Below are 22,809 nucleotides of genomic sequence, written 5' to 3' on the forward strand. Positions count from 1 at the left end.
AGCTGATAAACACCTTCAGCAAATTGGCTGGATACAAAATTAACTCAAAAAAGTCTGTAGCCTTCCTATACACAAATGACAAGCTTGCAGAGGAAGAAATTAGGAAAACCACACCCTTCACATTAGCCACAAGCAATATAAAATATCTAGGAGTTACCCTAACTAAGCAAGTGAAGGACTTGTATGAAAAAAATTTCAAAACTCTGAAGAAAGAGATTGAAGATGACCTGAGAAGATGGCATGATCTTCCTTGCTCATGGATCGGGAGAATTAACATAGTAAAAATGGCCATCCTACCAAAAGCAATCTACAGATTCAATGCAATCCCTATCAAAATACCTACACAATTTTTTAAAGACATTGGAAGTTCAATTCTGAACTTCATATGGAAAAACAAAAAACCCAGAATAGCTAAAACAATCTTGTACAATAAAAGGTGCTCCGGAGGAACCTCCATACCTGATCTCAAACTGTACTATAAAGCAATAGTAATTAAAACAGCATGGTACTGGCACAGCAACAGGCTGGTTGATCAGTGGAATCGAATCGAAGACCCAGATATGAATCCACACACATATGGTCACTTGATTTTTGACAAAGAAGCCAAATCCATTCAATGGAAAAAGGATAGCATCTTCAACAAATGGTGCTGGTCTAACTGGAGGTCTATGTGTAAAAAAATGCAACTGGACCCATATTTGTCACCTTGCACAAAACTCAAATCCAAGTGGATTAAAGACCTCAACATAAACCAGAGACACTAAGCCACTTAGAAGAAAAAGTGGGAAAGAGCCTGGAACATATTGGCACAGGAGACAACTTCCTGAACAGAACACCAACGGCCCAGGCCTTAATGTCAACCATTAATAAATGGGACCTCATGAGGCTGAGAAGCTTCTGTAAGGCAGGAGACACTGTCAAGAGAACAAAGCGACAGCCTACAGACTGGGAAAAAATCTTCACCAACCCTACATCTGACAAAGGTCTAATATCCAAAATATATAAAGAACTCAAGAAATTAAACACCACCCAAACCGAATAACCCAATTGAGAAATGGGGCTTGGAACTAAACAGAGAATTCTCAACAGAGGAGTATCAAATGGCTGAGAAACACTTAAAGAAATGCTCAACCTCCTTAGTCATCAGGGAAATGCAAATCAAAACAACTCTGAAATTCCATCTTACACCCATCAGAATGGCTAAGATAAAAAATTCAAGCGACACCACATGCTGGCGAGGATGTGGGGAGAGAGGAACACTCCTTCATTGCTGGTGGGAATGCAAACTAGTACAGCCACTTTGGAAATCTATCTGGTGCTATCTCAGAAAAATGGGAATAGGGCTTCCTCAAGACCCAGCTATTCCACTCCTTGGAATATACCCAGAAGATGCTCCAGCACACAACAAGAAAATTTGCTCAACCATGTTCATAGCAGCCTTATTCATAATAGCCAGAACATGGAAACAGCCTAAGTGTCCCTCAGTAGAAGAGTGGATAAAGAAACTGTGGTACATATACACTATGGAATACTACTCAGCTATTAAAAACAAGGAATTCCCGAAATTTGTGGATAAATGGATTGAGCTAGAAATGATCATAATGAGTGAGTTAACCCAGAAGCAGAAAGAATCAAATGGTATATACTCACTTATATCTGCATACTAGCCCAAGGGGCATGTCCCACAAAAGCCTTCACTTACCAGGAAACTGGGACAGAGGGGAAGGCATCCTACTGGGACTCTAAGTGAGAGACGCATGGGAGAACAGCAGAATAAAAGGATCCAGAGGGTCCTAGAAATCTACAAGTAGAACAATATGATAGGCAGATTTGGGCCCAGGGGTCCCGCTCAAACTAAGGCACCAGCCAAGGACAATACAGGAGGTAAACTTTAAACCCCTTCCCAGATCTAGCCAATGGTCAGAATATTCTCCACAGTTGAGTGGAGAGTGTGATACGACTTTCTCACATACTCTGGTGCCTCACATTTGACCATGTCCCCTGGAGGGGGAGACCTGGTGGCACTCAGAGGAAGGACAGCAAGTAGCCAAGAAGAGACTTGATACCCTATGAGAATATATAGGGGGACGTAATGCCCCTCAGGAACAGTCATAGGGGAGGGGAATAATGGGAAAATGGGGGGGGGGGGACGAATGGGAGGATACAAGGGATGGGATAAACATTGAGATGTAACAAGAATAAATTAATAAAAAAATATAATGTAAAATAAATAAATAAATAAATAAAATGGTCAGTTCACATCCCTGATAACAAGACAAGAAATAGTGTAAGTAAAGATGACAAATCCTTAATATAATACTGAAAATAAGATTCAAAGTATCTAAACTGTAGAATATGTCATAAGGAAATGGGATGAAGTCTATGAATACAAGGCTAGTTCAGTTAGCCAAGAGGAATGTAAATCACACATACAAAAATAAAAGATCTCAGCACATGTGTCCTTATACAACACAACCATGGAAAGGAAAGCTAGGGGTAAGGAGGGAGGGAACGGAGCAGTGGAGGGTAGAAGGACAGGTAACCAAGTGAAGCAAAGAGCTTACAAAGAAGGTAGAAGAAGCCATACACTGCTGTTATTGTTTAATGACTTCATTTGTAGTATTTTTGAACATACACTATAGCCTCAAAAAAAGTTAACTTCTGTAGCTGATAAACAAAACTGTAAAACTCTTGCACTAGTCTACAAAGGTACTAAAATATCCTTAAGAATTTATTTCATATCAATACGGTTCTTTACCATCAGCCAATTTAATTTTCTTTTCCCCGACAGGGTGTCATGAAGCTCAAACTGGTCTCAAACGTGCTGCATAGCTAAGGATGACAGGAATTCCAGACATTCCTGACTCAAGCCAAGTGCTGGGATTACAGGCAAAGTGACCTCTTGCTTAATTTAATGAGGGAGTGAGAACCAAACCCAGGGCTTCCTGCATGGCAGGCAAGTACTCTACCAACTGGGCTATCTCCTCAGCTCCCAAATTAATACTAACACTGGAGGGTGTCAGGGAGACACAGGACTGTATAGACCATCCTAAGAGAATTTGAAATTAATAATTAAGTTGTTTCTACGTCTTAAATTTTTAAAAATTTTGCATTCTATCCTGGCACGGTGGTGCACACCTGTAATCCAAGGACTCAGGGAGGCAGAGGCAGGCAGATCTCTGTGAGTTTGAAGCCAGCCTGGTCTACAAAGCAAGTCCAGGAGGACAGCTAAGGCTACACAAGGAAACCCTGACTGGGGGGAGGGGGGGGGAGGAAAAAAAATCTTGCATTCTATTTTTTAAAGCCTAGCAATTTAGACTTAGAAGATCAAAGAGGAAAGGGGCTTTACTTAGATCAAAGCATAAGAGCTTAGTCATCATCAACATACTCTCCCCTTGAATTAAAACTAAGACTACTCTTCCCTTAAATAAGACACTCACAATGGCAGTATTAGCTACTTAACCTTGCCTAAGATGAAAGTATCTGGGCCAAAATTAGAAAATACCTTGAGACACATATAAACTTGAGGAAGAAGACTGAAAACATTTTATTTTTAAAGTTGGCTATGCAGGTAAAGTCACCTGTCATGAAGCCTGAAGGCCTCAGTTCAATTCCCAGGAACCACGTGGTGGAAGAAGAAAATAAACTCTCCCAAGGTATGCTTTGTCCCCTGGCTTCAACACACATAATGCTATAAATTAATCATTTAATTAACTTAATAAATAATACTAAGAAATTACTTCACCTCTGATTTTTTAAACTTCACAATATACACAATAAGGAAATAACACCTATTGATGCTGGGTACTGTTTTGAGTCTTCTGTACTCAAATACAAATACAAGCACAAAATAAGATCTAAAGCATAGCAAATGAACAAAACATAAGCAGTTCAGATAACTGGCTATCCAAATATTCTGGGCTTTTACTGAGTTTCTTCAATCCTGAATTCTAAATGCCATTATAATGCTAATGTATTCATCAGCAAATCACAAAATAAGAGCATGTGCTCAGGCTGAGAGTTGAATAGAGGGTCTTGTTCTCACTAGGCAAGAACTCTACCTCTGAGCTACATCCCCAGTCCACGCTGTATTTTATTAAAAATGACTAGATTACATCTTCTCATCTAAAAACATCAAAGGATTACTGCCAGGCAACCTTCTTCAGCTGTTCTGTTTTGGGACAGCAGGAAAGTACATTTCTGGAGTGGTACTTAGCTTCCACAAATTAAGGATTGGAAAACCTGGTAATACCATCTTACCCAGGAGGGTCTCCCATGAGTTTGCAAAAACTGGAGTCTTCCTATGAGTTCCAGAGCAGCTACAGAGGACATGAAATCTTGAAATGGTTAGCAAAAATGTCTGGCAACACTGACCAGTCTGTGCTGACAAGCATCATCAGTGATGTCAACAAAGCTGCTTTGTGTTCAGACAGGCTAGTGCCCAGTCATGGTCATGGAGGCATCTCAAGAAAGGCAGCAGAGGAAGGGGAAAGAGCTTCTTCGCATTTTCAAGAGTAGTTAGGTTGTTTGTCTGTTTGTAAATTCAAAGACATATAGACAAGCAAATCACACTGAATACAGTCCACAGTGTGAACTAACAATTTGAGTGCTACTGTCAACTGATGAAGTGTTCGAAATCTAATAATTCAAGCAACATTTGAGGATGTAAAAACTAGAGTTAAAATTTTTCAGTTTTTCAGAAGTGAGTTGATCCTAACAGATGCTTAGGGCAAGCATCTTAGACAAAAGAAAAATACCTGACATTTTTCAAAAAATGAATATTGAAATATATGGAAAAACTCATCATAATACTTTGAGAAAATACTACGTGTAACCCTATGTTTAAAGGTATCATTTAGCCTAGGTAACGCATCTCTGAATATGGACAGTCTTTCAGTAATGCCCTTCCTCCACACATTTTCAGCTAGGCATGGTAGTTCACTTCTGTAATCCTAACATCCAGGGCTAAGCTATTTCCATTCTTATCCACTCCTCTGTGTTAGTACAGTATCCTGAGCTAATGGTTTTCCTGGCGGTTTTTTGTTTTGTTTTTCCTCCTCTTACTATTTTCCAATGTTCACAAAGCTTACCCTTTAACATTTCCAATTTTGTACTCATTCTCATAAATTCCAAATGTAAACCTGCTAAGATACTGGTTGAAATTATACTAGAGATATAAACAGTGCTGCAAGGAGCTGAGATTCACGCCATACAGCTCAGATTGACTCTTCCATTGTCCACAGAGCACGTAACTCCCACCCTCTGTAACATGCATGTAATTCCCTACCCTCTGTAACACGCATGTAATTCCCACCCTCTGTAACACGCACGTAATTCCCTACCCTCTGTAACATGCCATTCTTGTTGCTATTTAACACTTGTATGTCAGCCCAAACGATAAGCTAGTCGTTCTGCTTAAACATTTAACATCTATGAATTAAATAATGGTTAAATATTCAGCTTTTCTTTAGAACAAACATTTTCTGAATTGCTTTCTTTATAAAGCATCAGAATATCACTCTATAGGCTTACTGGCTTTTTAAGGTTTTATCTACACTTGATAACTCTGTTCTTTATCATTTAGACCCTGTATTTAGAGCTTGTTAGATATGAAGTTTAAGTACACTACTATTTGCCTGTTTTTGTGAGGGGAGTGGGACATGATACACAGAATGAAGTAAACTTCCTATCACATCCAGGTACACTACATATGTAGTGGGCATGTATGCAGGCATGTACGTATGCATGCATCTGTGCACACAGTATTATAAAAAATTCTATTACATAGTCTTTATTACATGCAATGATCCTAACAATTTCTATGGTTTTGCCTAAGTAAAAAGCATATTCACTACAAACAAAGTTCGTGTCAAGACTCACACACTAAGCTTAACCTATACATTGAAGAATAATGCACTGATGTACAATCAAAAATAAGGTTCTCTTTCTTTTTAACTTCAACATTGTCATACTATTTGACATTCAATCAGTACTTAATAGAGTATGGAGAATGATAATGTAACAACAACTAAATAAACTTTAACGTAAGTAAAGTTCACATTGTGGACATCTATGTAACAGTGCAAGCAACTCAAACAAACAAACAACAATTCTCAAGTTTTCATAGTGTAAAAGGCCCTAAGATTTAGCACAACTGACACCATGATGGAAGTACCATTCAGACCTCAAGTTCCAGCACAAAGGCAGCAACCGCTGCCAGCATAAGAACAAATGCCTAATCCATCAACGCCCACTGTTCTGGTCCAGTCCCTAATGTACTAACCTTGTTCTTTGGCTTCTGTAGTTCTAGTTCTGGTTAACTTAAGTGTCTCAACCAAGGATATTATAGTTTTGGTACTTAAAAGCTCACCCTGAGAAAGGCTCAGGGCAACACTTGGTTCCCCAACACCCAGGTTGCTGCTACCCAGCTAATAAAGACTTTCTATTGGCTTGAAACTGTGTCCAAGTAGTCTTCTCTGATATATACCTCCCAACAATACTGCCCAAAGCAATTAGCAGATTCAATAAAATTCCTATCAAAATGTCAGAGATTTACTTCACCAAATTAGTAAAATCAATCCCCAAATGTATCTGGAACCACAAAGGTATCCAGATAGCCCAACTAATTTTGAGCATACCCTTTTTAGTACAAAATACCCTTTAATACATGGCTTGATGCAGCAAATCTATCTCTCCTGAGTGTAAAGAAAGTTACTGATCCTAAGAAATGTACTTGAAATTCTAGCACTCAGGATACTGAGGCAAATCGATCCTAATTTCATAGCCAGTCTGGTCCTCATAGTAAAGTTCAAGAGCACCCTGAGCTATATAATAAGATCCTGTCTCAATGAAAAAATAAACAAAAAATGGTAGCATTTACCAACAGCAGAATAACTTTCAGTACTAGAAATAAATGTAATAAAACTAAAGTAATCTATAAAATATTGCTGAAAAATTAAGACTAAATCAACTTACCAACACACCACACTCCTGGACATATAGATATTCTCAGCCATCAATTCTTCCTGAAATGTACTTACTGATTCACTGTTATTTCAATCAAAATCCCAAGAGATTTTCATATAATCTAACAAATGATTCCAAGACTTTATAGAAAAACAAGGTACTCTGAGTTCTTAGTAGGGAGGAGAGAAAACTCAGCACTGAGGACTTGCAGCAAAACAAGGCTCTGGATTCAATATGAAAGAAAAAAAGGAGGAAATAGGCACTGGAGAAAAAAAAGAAAAGATTAGAAGTGAGCATTGTCACAGAAAAACAAACAAACCAAAAAATTATCATTAAGACTAAGTCAGAAGCCAGGGTAGAAAAAACAGACTGTCATCACAGCAGGAGGAGTGTGTGCTCTGGGTCAGCCTGGAAACACAGGGAGACCCTGTCTCCAAAAGAAGAGGGGGTGAAAGGGACAGCAAGTAAAACATGGATAGGAAAAGCTAGATTCCTGGGTAACAGGAGTCTGCAGTCAGAAAGGAACGCACTGGGACTTTATTATTAATGTTTCATTTCTCAGGTTGGATATTGAGTGTCAAGCAGATTTGCATCTTTCCATATTTTCTGCAGTAGACAGTCTTTATGTGATGCTCATATATGCTTTTGTAAGCCTTTTTTTTTTTCCCCTTGGAGTGATGAGAACTGTGTGGTAACAAGTTTTACTATCTACACTATGCTCACATATTTGGTTTTGCCAAAGAAGTTAAATTCAGAAAAACGGAACTTCATATTAGTAACATTTTACTGCAGGTAGATTTGTACTCACACATGTGTATATGCTTCAAGCAAAAACGCCTGAAGCAGATTACAGAGGACTAAAGGCTGGGAGGCACCGCCACTATTGTGTTCATTATAGTCCCATAGTCTCAAGTGCAGGTTTTAAAACGATCATCAAGATGCCATAAATCATGCAATAAAACATACAGAATATTAACTTAAAATAATGCAAAAGCCTAGGTTGGAAAAACGTGTTCTATGCCAACACACACACATACACAGGCGCGCGCACGCGCGCGCACACACACACACACACACACACACACACACACACACACACACACACAAAGGTGGCCATGAGAAACACTGAGCTATACATAACAAATGAAAATACATGAAAGCAAAATTTAACAGGTAACAATTTTAAACATTTATATGGAAAGGAAGACTTTCTCCAAGCGAACTCATAAAGATGACTTTAATAAAACAGATTCCAATCACTGATAGCGTGGCCTAGTAGTAGAGCACTTGCCTAACACGGCACAAGGTGATGGGTGTGAACTCCAGCACCTTAAGAAAGTGGAACAGACTCCACTCACTTCTTGGTTTGGCCAAGAAGATAGGAGTAGGGGATGGTGGATGGTAAGAGGGTTTGAAAGCTCCCTTCATATGCTTAGCTCCACACTGTCCCTTACGGCTTTCCCAGAATATTGCATGAGGCCTTGAAGACAAAGACACTAGGGTGGGGAAATCCCTTGTTTGTTCTCACTAATTGCTTTCTGAGCCTCTGCTTATATAGCACTAATAAGAGTTCATTATTTTTTGTTTTGTTTTGTTCTTAACGAATGTCCCACGTTTTAATTTGTCTGGTTTTTCCCTTTCTTACTGTTCTCTCATGTGTTTCATACTTGGGAAATAGAGGCAAATCTCTGTGAGTTCAAGGCCAGCTTGGCCTATATACCAAAATTCCAGGAAAGCTAGAGCTACACAGAGATACCCTGCCTGCTTCCCCTCACCAAAAAAGAATATAAATGTGAAAATGTAATACATTAAAAATGCCCAGTGTTCCAGACTGAATCCAAAATGTTTTCCATGGTTTCATATTTTGCAGTAAACCATATTCTCCACCTGTGACACTATTTTAACAAGATGTGGAAGTTTTACGAGGTGCAAATGGTGGATGCAAGTCAACAGAGGTGGGCCTTCGAAGGTTAGTTTGTCTCTGGTTCTAGCATTAGCTGTCATGAGAGAAGAAGCCTCTGGCACACAATCTGCTGTCAGGATTGAACTGCCCCACCACGCTGTCGCCACCAGGGTGGACTATAATCTGCGAGCCAGGTTGTTTCTGTGGGGTATTTTGATCAAAGTGACAAAAGTAATTAATACAGATTTCTTTTTTAAACCTAAACAAAAGCAGAATTTTTATCTATGGAGATGCTATAGGCACTGCAGAGGTGTGCAGGATGGAGGAACATCTTTATCTGGTGCTGAGGGCCCACTGGCATTCATCCAACCAAAAACTGAAGACCAGCCATCTGGCAGACCTGGCCCATGTACAAGGTCAAAAGTCAGCTTTTAATTACTCAATTTCAAATATTAATAAATAATTAGTATATGGGATATTAGAAAAGACATACCAAAATAAAAGAAAAATCTTATCCTTTGAAAGAGATAAAATGCAAAAACAAAAACAAAAAGCAAAACACACCCCACCCCTCAGCAGTATTAACAAAGCAGACCAGAAGCTCTCTACTTAACGTGCATCTTGAGAGAGCAGTAACTGGTCTATATAAACAAGGAACTGAATTCAATAGAGTCTGGGATACTGAAAATGTTGCAAATGGTTGAATAAAAATATAGCTGGAATATAAAATTAGAGAAATACACAGAAAGCATGATGAGTTCTTCCAGTGTGACAATGTAAAAGAAATAAAAGATTAAGATAAGGAATTTGGAAGTCCTGGTTTCTGATTAGTAACAATTACAGAAACACAGCAGATAATAACTAAGGTCGGAACATAAGAACATATCACACTATGAGTTCCAACAGCCTAACAACTGCTGAGAAAGCAAATGTAAACCACTCACAACAAATTCACACTGAAAATCACCTTGATACTGCAGCATGTAAAGATTAGAAGATCTTTAATCTCTTAGACAGATTTTTTTTTTTTACAAAAAGGCAAAACACAATGAAAAATGGGGGCTCATAATGCAACATACTTCATAATAGCTAAAATTGGATCATAGAAAAGCAGTATCTTCCATTTTTTTCTTACTTTGATTTCAGCCACACTTTTTCCAAAATCATAAACTTAATATCAACCATATGCGAGTACAGAATAAAGAGAATTTTCTTAATGATGTAACTAAAAATGTTGTCATGTATTTATCTTGTTAGGAAATAAATTAAGGATATATTCCATTGAAATGAGGGCAGTTACCAGACAAAAGAAGATGTACTATCCAGAAAATGGTGACCCTCTGACTACCACACACACATAAGCACACAGGTACACACAGTACTTATACAAACACTATAAAATAGTATATTTAATTTAAAAATGTAAGAGACAGTTATACCAACTCTTAGATGACAGTTTTTAAATTTATTTTGCAACTAGAAAACTCTAAAGATATCCTAAAATTATTCCGCAATTTTCACCTCACAATTTTGTTTTCACTACATAAATATGAAGTCAGTTTGGTCAATGTGAACTACTGGACATTTAGAGACAGTCTTTCGGGGTCACAGCTTCACACACAGAAAGTGTTTCAAAGACAATCCCTACAATGCAGCATCAGCTATCAACTCACTGTCTTTTGTCAGTTAGCATTCTTACTTCAAATTGAACATGGTCTGTCTTACCAGCTGGTATTTGTTGGGGCTGATTTGGAGCTACTATGTGTTCAAATGTACCTGCTTGCCCCCAAGATCCTTACTGTCCTACTAGCAAATTCTTACATATTCTCCAAAATGATGTTGTGTGAACTTTGCCTCCAAAGTTAGCTCTGATTGGCTAATAAAGCTGTCTATACCAGGGCCTGGCAAAGGAGAGGTAGGCAGAGTGAAAGTTTGCAGACTTGTAGGATCACAGAAGGAAAATGAGGGCAGAGAGGGAGGAAGAGAGGAGGAGGCTGTCATGGGTTATCATAACCAGAAGCATGTGGCCAAGAGCAGCTTGTTCTCTGAGGACTGGCCTGATGGAGCAGAAGCAGCCTAAGTGGCACATGTGCAAATATCTATGGGGATTTTGGATAGAAAGCAGACAAGATAGCTTAGAGAGTTAATATATGCTCAGCCCTAGTGTTTTAAGGCTTATTTTAAATCTAACAAGTTTATGTGTCTTTTATTTATAAAATAGCAGGTTAAGGAATAACTGCTGCTGTATTAATAAACAGCATTAATTAATATTAGTAGAGTAATTAATTCTATTTACAGATATTTAATAAGCTTTATCATTTAGAGGAATATACCCTAAAACAAAAGGGATATTTAGTATATTTTAGCTATTCCCTACCCTTTTCTACCAAGTTGCACCTTTAAAATGCAGCTCATGAACAGAAAATCTTCCTCCCAGATCAGCCAATAGAGAGACAATAATGGAGTAAAGCCTATCTCTTAGTTATAGTTTATCTAATCTGGAACCTTTATGTATGGACATTTCCACTACAGAATCCTTGTATGTTTACAAGGAGTCCAAGCATCACAGATCCCACCCTCTTTTCCCAGCCTCAGCACACAAAAGCTTCTTTTCAACAAGTATTCGATAGCCACAAGTAGTCCAGAAAAGCCTATTACTAAGAGCGGTAACACCCAGAGTCAACTACTATGAGCTCGATTATACTTTCAGCCTTTACAGGGCAGATAGAAAAGGCCGGTTTTGGTGGCCAGTGGGAACTCTAAAACTTGGCCTCTGCTCATATGACACGAGGGCATACAATCCTGAGAAAGGTGACCCAGACAGCAAACTAAGAAAAGTCAGGTAGTTCTTTCTCAATTATAATTTTTAAATTTGGCTAGAATATCAACTGCAAAATTAGACTTAAAGACACATAAAAGCTACCCACAAATTAAAATTGGTATTTCATTCCTTGTTTATTTGCTAATGCTGAGTATTTTCATAAAGAAGGTACCCTTGAATCACAAGCTGAGTTTTCCTATCAGCATATCCTGTGACTCTGTTCAACATCTGGTGCTACTACAGGCTAGACTGTCTCTAAAGACAACAGGTCTTCAAAGTCTCAAACAAAAATCAAATTAATTCTATTTACCATTAAGCAGAAATTATAGAAGTTACTAATGCCCAACAGGTTTCTGATATCAGACTGTTCAATTAACAACTACAACTTCTAAATTTTCAGGAACCTTACTATGTTAAGCTTTCCTTTTCTCTAACAAGAATCTATGTTCTTTCTTCTTTTGTCTTATGGTGTTGGGGATGAATTCAAAGCATGTACTATTTATAGGTTTTGTTTAAAAAAAACAAACAAGCAACAAAAAAAACTAGACATATTAGAAACCCAAGTAACTTTTTAGAAAAGCTAATCTGTTTTCAAGTTACAAAGGTAGAGGTAGAACATTGATTACATACGCACCTGATGCAACAGGCGCTTGAGTTTCAGTAACTGTGTCTTTACAGCTGTGCAGTCCTGGACCATGTGCCGGAGGGTCATCTCATCCAGTATCACTGTGCTGTCTGGCACACCTACAAACATCTTCTGAGCCTGGAAAAAGGGCGTCCCTCCATAGCTTTCAAAATGACCCAAAGGGGATTCTCTATAAGGAGAGCCTCTGGAAGGGTGGGGAAGAAGGGAAGGAAAAGATACACAATTTAAGAAGAAAGAAAGAAAGGTTATTATTATTGCAGCAATCTTTACAACTCCTTTCCACAGTGCCTCCACACTCACCCCAGTCCTCAATGTCCCCACTGGGAAGCACAATCTGTTAGTAAAATGGTTGTCGTCTATGATTCTCTAGCCTCATCCACTTGTGGTATTTCACACACTGGCTGAATAAACGTTCCTCAAGAGCCAAAAGAAAAAGAAAATACTCTTGACAAGGCTGTAGCTGTCAGAACTGTGCTCACCCTTTCTGCACTGACTCGTCTTTGCCTTCTGACTTGGGGTGGCATCTTAAATGGCACAGCATTCTAGATGCATAGCTAGGTAACAAAGGCACATTAGTTCCCAATGTGGACATGCCTTTAGACTGTCATCTCTTCTATGCTCATCTTTAAAGCCGACGGTGCTCTTTTTCTTTCTTCTTCCTTCCTTTCTTTTCTTTCTTTCTTTTGGTTTTTCCAGACAGGGTTTCTCTGCAGAGCCTGGGCTGTCCTGGATTCGCTTTGTAGACCAGGCTGGCCTTGAACTCACAGAGAGGGCTGAGATTATAGGTGTATGCCCAGCTTCTTTGCTCTTTTCTTACAATGACCAAAAAACCATTTTTTACTAATAAAAGTTTCAGCAAGGTTTTACAGGCATCTGATGTACACCATGTATTTCCTAATTTCAAACTACAGTTTAAAAAACATAAAACCTACTCTTCCAGCCATGGGATAGAGTGCTTGACCAGCAGGCAAAAGCCCCTGGCTTGATTCTCATAAACTGCTGGTACAGTCCTATAATCCCATCACTTAGGAGGCAGAGGCCAGAGGATTAGTTAGTTGTACGTGTTTATCCTCCTTAGCTACAGAGCAAGTTTGAATTGAGGGCAGCCTAAACTACATGAGAAGCTGTCTTTATATTAAAAAAAAAAAAGCTATCTTTAAAACTTTAATTCAAGTGTGGCAAGGACATTTATGCTTGTAATCATTTTCGGGGGCAAAAGAAACAGGAGAACAAAGCCTGGGAAAAGTTCATCTCAACAACAACAACAACAACAACAACAACAAAAAGGTGGTACTTCCCTTCAGTTTCATCCTATAATAGCCATACAAAATAAGAGAAAAAGTAAGAATAATATATTTCATGGGAATGTAAAATATAATGTATTATCCAGAATTGATAGCTTAAAAATTATTGTATCCACATTATATATAATTCCAGTTATTAATGTATGACAAATATATGAAATCTGACTATCTAACACAGTATACTTAGAGAACATTTCTCCAATATGATAGCCATTGTCATATATTAGAAATAAAGCTAAATTCTGTGTATTAAATATGTACAAATCAGTGTGCTGGAGTTCAATCACCATGAAGAGAGAAATACAGTATCTGCTTAAGCTTCTAGTTTTCAACAAATAATCCCAGAAGCCTCAATATTTATTGTTAGATATTTTCACAAGATTGTTTTTCTCTGAAACTACTCATTCAAATTTCAGAACTAATGCTCTCCTAACCAAAGCAAAAAATCTTCATGAATTTTATACCACTTACTTATTAATAAGATCTTATATATTCCCATAATTCTGCTTTAATTTTCTTATCAATTTTGAGTTCTAAAATTTAAATTTTAAGATTTCAAACATCAGTAAATTAGTATGAATTTACCCGCCTATGGCTATATTCTGATGAAAAATATTTACTAGTGAAAAAATAACAAGAGTTAAAACAAAAATACAGAATAACTCAACAAGTAAGTAATAGATATGAAAATAGCTGTGTCTTCTGAGGAAATAGGCTGATACACTTGGGAGTTTTTTTTATGGTAGCAGAGGACTTAGGATAGACTGTAACATACAGTTAAAGTGTAAAATAAAAGGGAAAAAAGAAAAAAGAGTAATGGCTAAAAGTAAAAGGAGAATATTCAAAGTGGTTTATGATGCCAGAGATAGAATCTAGCTCTTCAAGCTGCTTCCCCAAACTGTGGCCTTCATAGAAACTTCTTAATCAACAGCTAATTATGCACAGTTCCCAAAGCACACTAAAAGTGCTCCTCATTTCCAACGGCACCTTCTTCTTTCAGTGGTTCCTGCGAGTCCTGCACTCATCCTGCAGCCCCTCTACTCGTCTATCTCAACAACTCCTCTTCATCTGTAGTTAGCTGACACTACTCTCTGGGGAACCGTCCTTAATGCCCTAAGGTACAACCATGGGCTGCTGTAGGCATTTTTACAGAGCCCAGTACTGTATCCTCTTACAGTACACAATACACTGGGTATGCTTTTTCATGCCTGGCAAAGTGTGTGCTTCATGAAGAAAGACTGCATTTTCATTCCTTTGATGTGCATAGGGTTTATTGTTATTACTGCTTTGGCACTGAGTAAATAAGGAGAATGGATTTTAACTCTCAGTTTGTTGTTTTAAAACTTTCATCTCTAAGATTCTAAAACTTTACAGCTGTGACATGAAAAACAAAGTACTCTTTATGGAGCTGGAGAGCTGGCTCAGTGGATAAGAGCACTTTTTGTTCTTGCAGAGGTTCGATTCCCAGCACCCACAGGTTCTCACAATCTATAACCCCAGTTCCAAGGGATCCAAGGGCACCTTCCACTCTCAGCAGGTACCAGATGCACACATAGTTCACATACATGCATACATACACACACACACACACACACACACACACACACACACACACTCACACACAGGCAACAGGGGTATGAGGAGGGTTGAGAGAACAGAAGGAAATGGGTAGGGAGGACTAACCAAAACAAAGAATAGGAAAAATCCTTAATAAAACCCACTGCTTTGTAAATGTGTGTGTGTGTGTGTGTGTGTGTGTGTGTGTGTGTGTGTTTAAATGGAGGTGCCTTGTCTGTGTATATAATGCTTCCTTAAATAATGAGTTATTACATAAAAATCTCAGTGACAGGTATAGGATGCTTCCTGGTGAGTTAGGAAGGCCCCAGAAGCTCCCAAAACAATACAGGCATTGTTCTCGTTTCCACACCATAACTAGATGTCAAGATCCTATTGCTGAACACACAGCACCTTGGTTGTAGGACAAGAAAAACAAGCTGGATGCGACCTGGAAACTTTGCCCCAGCTGGCTAGATGGGTAACTAATCAATGGACTTATCACATAGCGGATCATGCAGGCTAACATACTGACCTGTCGGAATGAGGTGCCCACTAATAGTATCATGACAGTTATGGGGTAGCTAACTGCCTTCTAATTGGAATCAAAGCCTGTTCCACAGGAGAGAATTCATGCCTGGCACAAGAAATCTGGTCAAGGACCCATGGCTGTAGCAGTCATCGAATGGAACCTATTAGGATGTTTTGCTAAACGGACATACTGTCAAACTACCTTCTAAATCTCTGCTAATAACAATAAATTAATGTTGCTCTCAGCCTTGGTCAGAGAGGCTTCTTCCTGCAGTGAGTAGCAGGCAATGCAGACTCACAGCTGGTCTACATGGGACATATACATCAACCTTGAAAAGGCTCAGAAACACTGCAGAAGAGGAGGACAGAGGAATGCAATAGCTGGAAGAGGGAGAAGAGTATTGTAAAATGCTGTCTTGTGGACATGGGATGGCATTCGCACTCAAAAATTCACAGGCACCTGCACATACCTGCACAGAATCAAACAAGTCAGTCCTCTAGTGTGGACTGGGGAGGGGATCGTGGGCTCCAGAAGCTATTTGCAACTGATGGCTGTGGTGGAGATAAAGTCCTTTTTCTTTAGTGGTTTGGCCCATGGTAAATTGTCCACATTCTAGTGGATAGCTTTACACTCACGCAAGCAGCACTTGCTGGACTCAGTGGTTATTTTAAAAAGAGGAGGAGAAGGAGGATAAAAAAGAAAGAATGAAGATGGAAAAACTGAAGGAGGGAGGGAAGGGGTAAGGAGGAAAAGAGAAGAGAGGAAAGGAAAAAGAAGGAAAGAAAAAGAAAGGAAAGGAAGTTGGGAGGGGGGAATGTTACAGGATCTAGAAGCAGATAGGAGGGGAGAACCAGGGTACGGATGACCAAGATATACTGTATACACATATGAAATTGTCAAAAGATAGATTAAAGATATTCTAAAAAATACCCTAGTTAAAAAACATACTGAACGTTACTTATTTGATGCATAAATTAATAAAAAAGGGACTTGGCAGGGAAAATACTCAGCTTTCTACAGCATGACAATCAAGTATGAACACGAGCTTCAACTGAGTTTACAGAAATGAGAGACAAATGCACGGAACTCAAGACTTTCAAGAAAAGAGTATTCATCACTAACTGAATATATTAATTAAGATCTGTCATGTAGAAAAGGCACGGTAGATTAAAGAGCCTGCCCTGGCCTCTGATTTGGATTCAAATTCTAGTTGACAATGGCTACTAAAACTATTAATTAAAATATATAGCCCTTTTAAAACAGTCATATTTTCTTCATTTTTAAATTACTTATAAAGATCTTGAGTTGGGAGTCTCAGCTATCATTTGCTATATAACACAGGCCAAGTGACACAGTTTCCATACACGTCATTTTTCTTGCCTACAAATTAATGAGAATATTAACAATAATTACTTCCCTAGGCTGGCAAAGTACATAAATCAAGTAATATGTTAAGGAGTTTAGAATATTAAACAATATATAGTAAATATTAAATAAAACTAAATTACTACCACACTATGAATCATTTCCAACTTTCTTTTGAACAGAAATGTCAAAGATGCGGTAAAGATATGGCCGCCAACAGGTTGGCTTTATAACTGTAAAGATATGGCCGCCAACAGGTTGGCTTTATAACTGTAAAGATATGGCCGCCGACAGGTTGGCTTTATAACTGTAAAGATATGGCCGCCGACAGGTTGGCTTTATAACTGTAAAGATATGGCCGCCGACAGGTTGGCTTTATAACTGTAAAGATATGGCCGCCGACAGGTTGGCTTTGTAACTGTAAAGATATGGCCGCCGACAGGTTGGCTTTGTAACTGTAAAGATATGGCCGCCGACAGGTTGGCTTTGTAACTGTAAAGATATGGCCGCCGACAGGTTGGCTTTGTAACTGTAAAGATATGGCCGCCGACAGGTTGGCTTTGTAACTGTAAAGATATGGCCGCCGACAGGTTGGCTTTGTAACTGTAAAGATATGGCCGCCGACAGGTTGGCTTTGTAACTGTAAAGATATGGCCGCCGACAGGTTGGCTTTGTAACTGTAAAGATATGGCCGCCGACAGGTTGGCTTTGTAACTGTAAAGATATGGCCGCCGACAGGTTGGCTTTGTAACTGTAAAGATATGGCCGCCGACAGGTTGGCTTTGTAACTGTAAAGATATGGCCGCCGACAGGTTGGCTTTATAACTGTAAAGATATGGCAGCCAACAGGTTGGCTTTATAACTGTAAAGATATGGCCGTCAACAGGTTGGCTTTATAACTGTGTTTGTTGCTAAACCAGCTGACTATAGCTTCAAAATAACATAAAACCTCACCAGGGAAACATTTGGAGACTGGTAGGGAAACATAGATATAAAGGGAAGGCTGGGAGGCAGCCAACATGGAAGGAAGAGAAAGGAAATATGTGGTGGAAAAATTAAAGGGAGACTGCAGAAGAGGAAGACAGTGACAGTCATGGGTTTCTGGATTGTGAGATGATATGTTTACACATGACAGGGAATGCTGGAAACCGAGAGGAGCTGTATCACTTTCCAAGAGTGAAGCTCACATCCAGGAGCAAAAAAATAAAGAGTAAGAACAGGCCCAAGGAAGAAGGAAGCTCTACGCATAACACCCACTGTCGCTCAACAGGTGTAATGCTACAGCTGCGTACAAGCCAGCAGCCCTAGACTTCTAAGAGTAGAACCAGACAATAACAGCAAGACAGAAGACCGGAGGCTCGGGGCGTGACCACAACACATGATAACTGTGTCAGTCACGGAGCCCATGGGCAGTCACAGGGTGGCAGATAAGAATTCAACTAGCAGTGATGCGGGCAATGACGAGTTACAGAAGCACAGGAGGTGAAGTAAATGCCCACCACCACCAGTACTACTTAACACTCTGCTTTTTTAAAGCACTGCTACAGATCTTGAACTTGAAGTCTCAGCTATTATTTATCAGCTATACAACACAGGGAAAGTGACACAGTTTCTTATATGTTCTATATAGAACAATTTAATATTTCTTATATAGTATCTTATATGTTCTCTCTATATATAACAATTTAATATTGTTCTATAAGTACATCCAATAAAACCAAGAGGGGGGAAAAAAAACCCAGGACTTAGAGAAGTTAGAGAAAAGAAATTCATTTAGTACTGTATTTTCCTAGAAGTTCAAATTGGATTAGAAGCAGCACTTGCCATCTAACCCACCAGCCTAATAAAACAATCACATCACTAAAGATTGTTTATTATAATTTTAAAATGAGCTTCCCAAATTATCCATCCTATTTATAACTTAGTTTCTTATTCTTCTCCACTTTTGTAATAACTTGATTATGAGGATGCACACCTTTGTACTTTACACTGGTAGGTACAGGTGTGTCTCTGAGAGCACATGAGTGGGTTATTTTTCTTTATTTTCTAAGTCATAATTTTGATTTTAAAATTAATCTTTAGTATTTTTCTAACAATTAAAAACTTTATGCATGTTTTATGGTAATAATTTTTTAATGCTAGATTTCACACAATCCTAATCAATACTCTATGATGTTATGTTATGGATACCACTGAAGTGATTCAATGAGTAAGAAAAATAATCAAACCTGATGCTCACCCACTTTGGGACTTCCTATATGAAGCTATAACAATCAAGATACTATGGAATTGCTGAACCACACACAAAAATATGAAAGGAAAGCAAGAGTCTAGAAATGGATTCATAAATGTAGTCACCTCCTCTTTTAAAAAGCAGCAAAGGCAATTCGATATTAGATGGCCTTTTGAACAAATGGAACCAAGCAACAAAACATCTACATGCAAAAGAAAAGAAATGACCTCAAATTTCACAAACTTTAATCCAAAATTAATAATAGACCTCAAAGTAAAATACACAACTATAAAATTCCTAAGAAGCAGGAAAGAACACCTAGAGGATCTCAGGTTTGCAAATGTGCTTTTAGATATAGTGTGTGTGTGTGTGTGTGTGCGCGCGCGCACACACACACACACACACACACACGTATCCCAAGAAAGATAAATTGTATACTGAAACTTTGTTTCTAATGTCATCTTCAAATTTAAAAAATGAAAAATAACATTTAGGAAATTAGAAAAGCCAGTGTAGAAGAAAATATTTCCTATACATGTATCCAATTCAGGACTAGTATCTCAAATATACAAAGAGCAATTAAAATTCAGCAAAATGAGAATAACCCAATTTAAAGATTGGCAAAGTTCTGGACACTTCAACAAAGCAGAGACACAGATGGAACAAGCATCTGAAAAATGTTCAGTATCACATCATTAGAAAACGGTGGATTAAAACACGACCCCACCACACACCGAAGGTTAACGTCCAAAGCACGGACCACCAGGCATTCCCGCTCACTGAGGGCTGGAAGAAGGCAAAGTGGCAACAAGCCACAGCAACAACAAACCCTGGAGAGGGGAGATCTGATCTGAGTATTTCTCCTTCAAACTCTTTGTGACAAGCAAAGAATGATGTGCACTTAATTCTTAATATGACAGAGAGACAACAGGAAGAGGATGGAGAAAGTGAGGGGCAGAAATAAACTGAAGTGATGATCAGAAATTTCTAAAACTTAATGAAATACTAACCCTCATATCAAGAAGCTCAACAAATTCCAGGTATACTCAGCTAAAGGAAATACCAACCTAGACATACCATAATCTATCTGTGAGAAGCTACAATCAAAGTAAATATTTTTTAAATGGCAAAAAAGATGACTCATGATGTGGAAGAAATGTTAAATAAGAGTTGAGTTCTCATCAGAAAGCCAGGGGACAAATCTAGAAAGAAAGGCTATCAACAAAGCATCTAGCAAAGTCATACTTTAAAATAAAGAGAAATTTAAAATAGAAGGCACTTCAAGAGAATAAAACCAGGACAATCTGTTGCTAGCTGCCCTTCCTTCCCAAAAGTTACAGTGACACAAGATAGTACAGTATCTTGGAGTGAGAATTCTGGAATTTTGTGTTGTTTTTGTTGTTGTTAACTTGAAAAACACAGAAATATTATAAAAATGTGCTTTCATTATAATCCCAGGTGTAGGGATAGGGGGCTGCTTCAGAATGTCCACAGCAGCTGACTATGATTTGCATCATGCTCTAGGAGAAGAATAAGGTTTTGTTTTGTTTTTGTTTTTGTTTTTTTGTTTTTGCCAGCTGCAGATAGTTTCTGTGATTGCGTGATGTTTGGAATTCTGGGAACTTTTCAGAGGGTATATAAATGCTAGAGCCCCAGATAGGAGGTCAATGGCTGTTGGTCATTTAGAGGGGTTAGTTGTGGTTTGTTAGTAGCCACAAAGAAGAAACAGAAGGAAATAAAAATTAGATTTAGGGATTTTCCTATTTCCTCTCGTCTCTGTATCCTTGTTTCTCTCCTATCTCATCTTAGGGGGTAAAGGGGGGTATAAGGAGGAAGGGGTATAAAGTGTAGGGAAAAGAAGAACCCACAAAGTAGCAAAGGTCAGCTACAGTACCTCTATAAGTTTGTCTTCAGTGATAAACATATCAAACCAGCAGATCAACAAGGAACCAAAGGACTTGGGCAACAATGTACACTAAGACCTAATAGGCATTTATAGAATATCTACAGATATTAAATTAGTAATAAAAATTTTGCCACAAAAAGTCCAGGTCTGATTAAAAATCAGTAACATCCTTTCACAAACTCTTCCCTTAACTATTAGAGAAGGGAAGCTTCCCAATTCATTGTAAATGGTCCTATAACCAAAACTAAATCCACTTCAAAAAACTAAATTAGTATTTAAGAGTAGATACATAAAAATCCATAGCAAATAGAAATGTAAAAATTACATAATATAAGCAACTGAACTGTTCAAGAAATAAATGGCTGGTTAAGAAAGTCAACGTGACATACTGTAGTAACAGGGTAACAGGAAGGGAAAGGCATCTCAATGGATACTGAAAAAAACATTCGATAAAACACAGTATAGCACCATGAGAAAAATACTCAACAAAACCTGAATAGAAGGAATGTCTTCTAATTAATAAAGGAAGTTTGAGAGGAGAAAAGAAAAAAAAAAGCAACAAAATACATAATTCCACTCTTGACAGTAGTAGATGGATGTTTTACCTCAAATATCAGAAACAAGACCTAACTGTTGGCTCTTGCTACTTCTATTCAACACCATGCCAAAAGCTGTAGCCATGGCAATTTTGAAAGAAAGAAAATGATACAGATTGAAAAAGAAAAATTAAAACTATTTGTTCTCAGATGACATAAAGTTTGTATAAAAAAACAAAGAGCTGAGGAAAAAGTTTATAAGAATAATTTGCATAACAATGAAGTTAATCATGGCTGATTCAAAACTTACAATAAAGGAGGACAGTGAGCCAAGGGGCCACAATTTTTATAAAGTCCACACAGCAGGATCAATAAAGAGAAGCGGATGCAGCTAAATGACCCAAGACCCGAAACAGTGACTTAAAAAGACTTCATTCAGAAGTGACAACAAAGCGTGAGAACAAAGACACACGCCACCTCCAAACAGTGAAATACTAGGAGTCCTGGAAAATAAGACCTTTCCCTATAAAAATGCTACTGGAAAAGAAATGCATCTAGTTGAGAGCTGGATTTCAGCTACAATTACTAGAACAACCACAAGGAGGAGAAGGCTATAACTCCGTTAGGGTAGAGAGAATTCTATATGGCTTTGGGGAAAGGGAACTAATGGGAGGTAACAGGAGTGGACCATTAAGCTGAGGTAAAAGAAAACAGCAGTATTGCAATGAGAAAATCAGAGAACATCCAGAGCAGTAGCTCTGAACCGGAAGTGTCCAAGCAGGCCTAATTGATTGGTTAGGCACAATGCTATAATGAACTATGATGTCAATGGTGGTTAAGAACCAAGAGAAAGGGAACCAGTACTCACCAAGTTAGCGAATAGAAAGGAGTTTCTGTACACTTAAAGCTCAAAGGTAAAATGAACCAGTCAACCTATAAGCCTCAGCATTATCAGTGAGCTCAGCCACTCCTTAGAAAACTCAACGCTAAGTGAGTCAAATTAGCAAGTCTTATCTGTGCATCTCTCCCCCTCGCCAAAACCT

General features: G+C 38.3%; 1 protein-coding gene across 5 annotated transcripts in view; it reads right to left on the bottom strand.

Moving 5' to 3' along the window:
* Ccser2 (coiled-coil serine rich protein 2) overlaps positions 1-22,809 on the bottom strand; it is a 104,038-nt gene that overhangs the window by 30,680 nt on the left and 50,549 nt on the right. For all 5 annotated transcript variants that reach the window (XM_051142072.1, XM_051142123.1, XM_051142114.1 and 2 more), the window contains one exon: positions 12,325-12,520. In XM_051142072.1, the coding sequence (XP_050998029.1) occupies positions 12,325-12,520 (196 nt within the window). The remainder of the gene's footprint in view (positions 1-12,324; positions 12,521-22,809) is intronic.

The sequence above is a fragment of the Acomys russatus genome, chromosome 3 (assembly GCF_903995435.1).
Source record: "Acomys russatus chromosome 3, mAcoRus1.1, whole genome shotgun sequence".
Taxonomy (NCBI): Eukaryota; Metazoa; Chordata; class Mammalia; order Rodentia; family Muridae; genus Acomys; species Acomys russatus.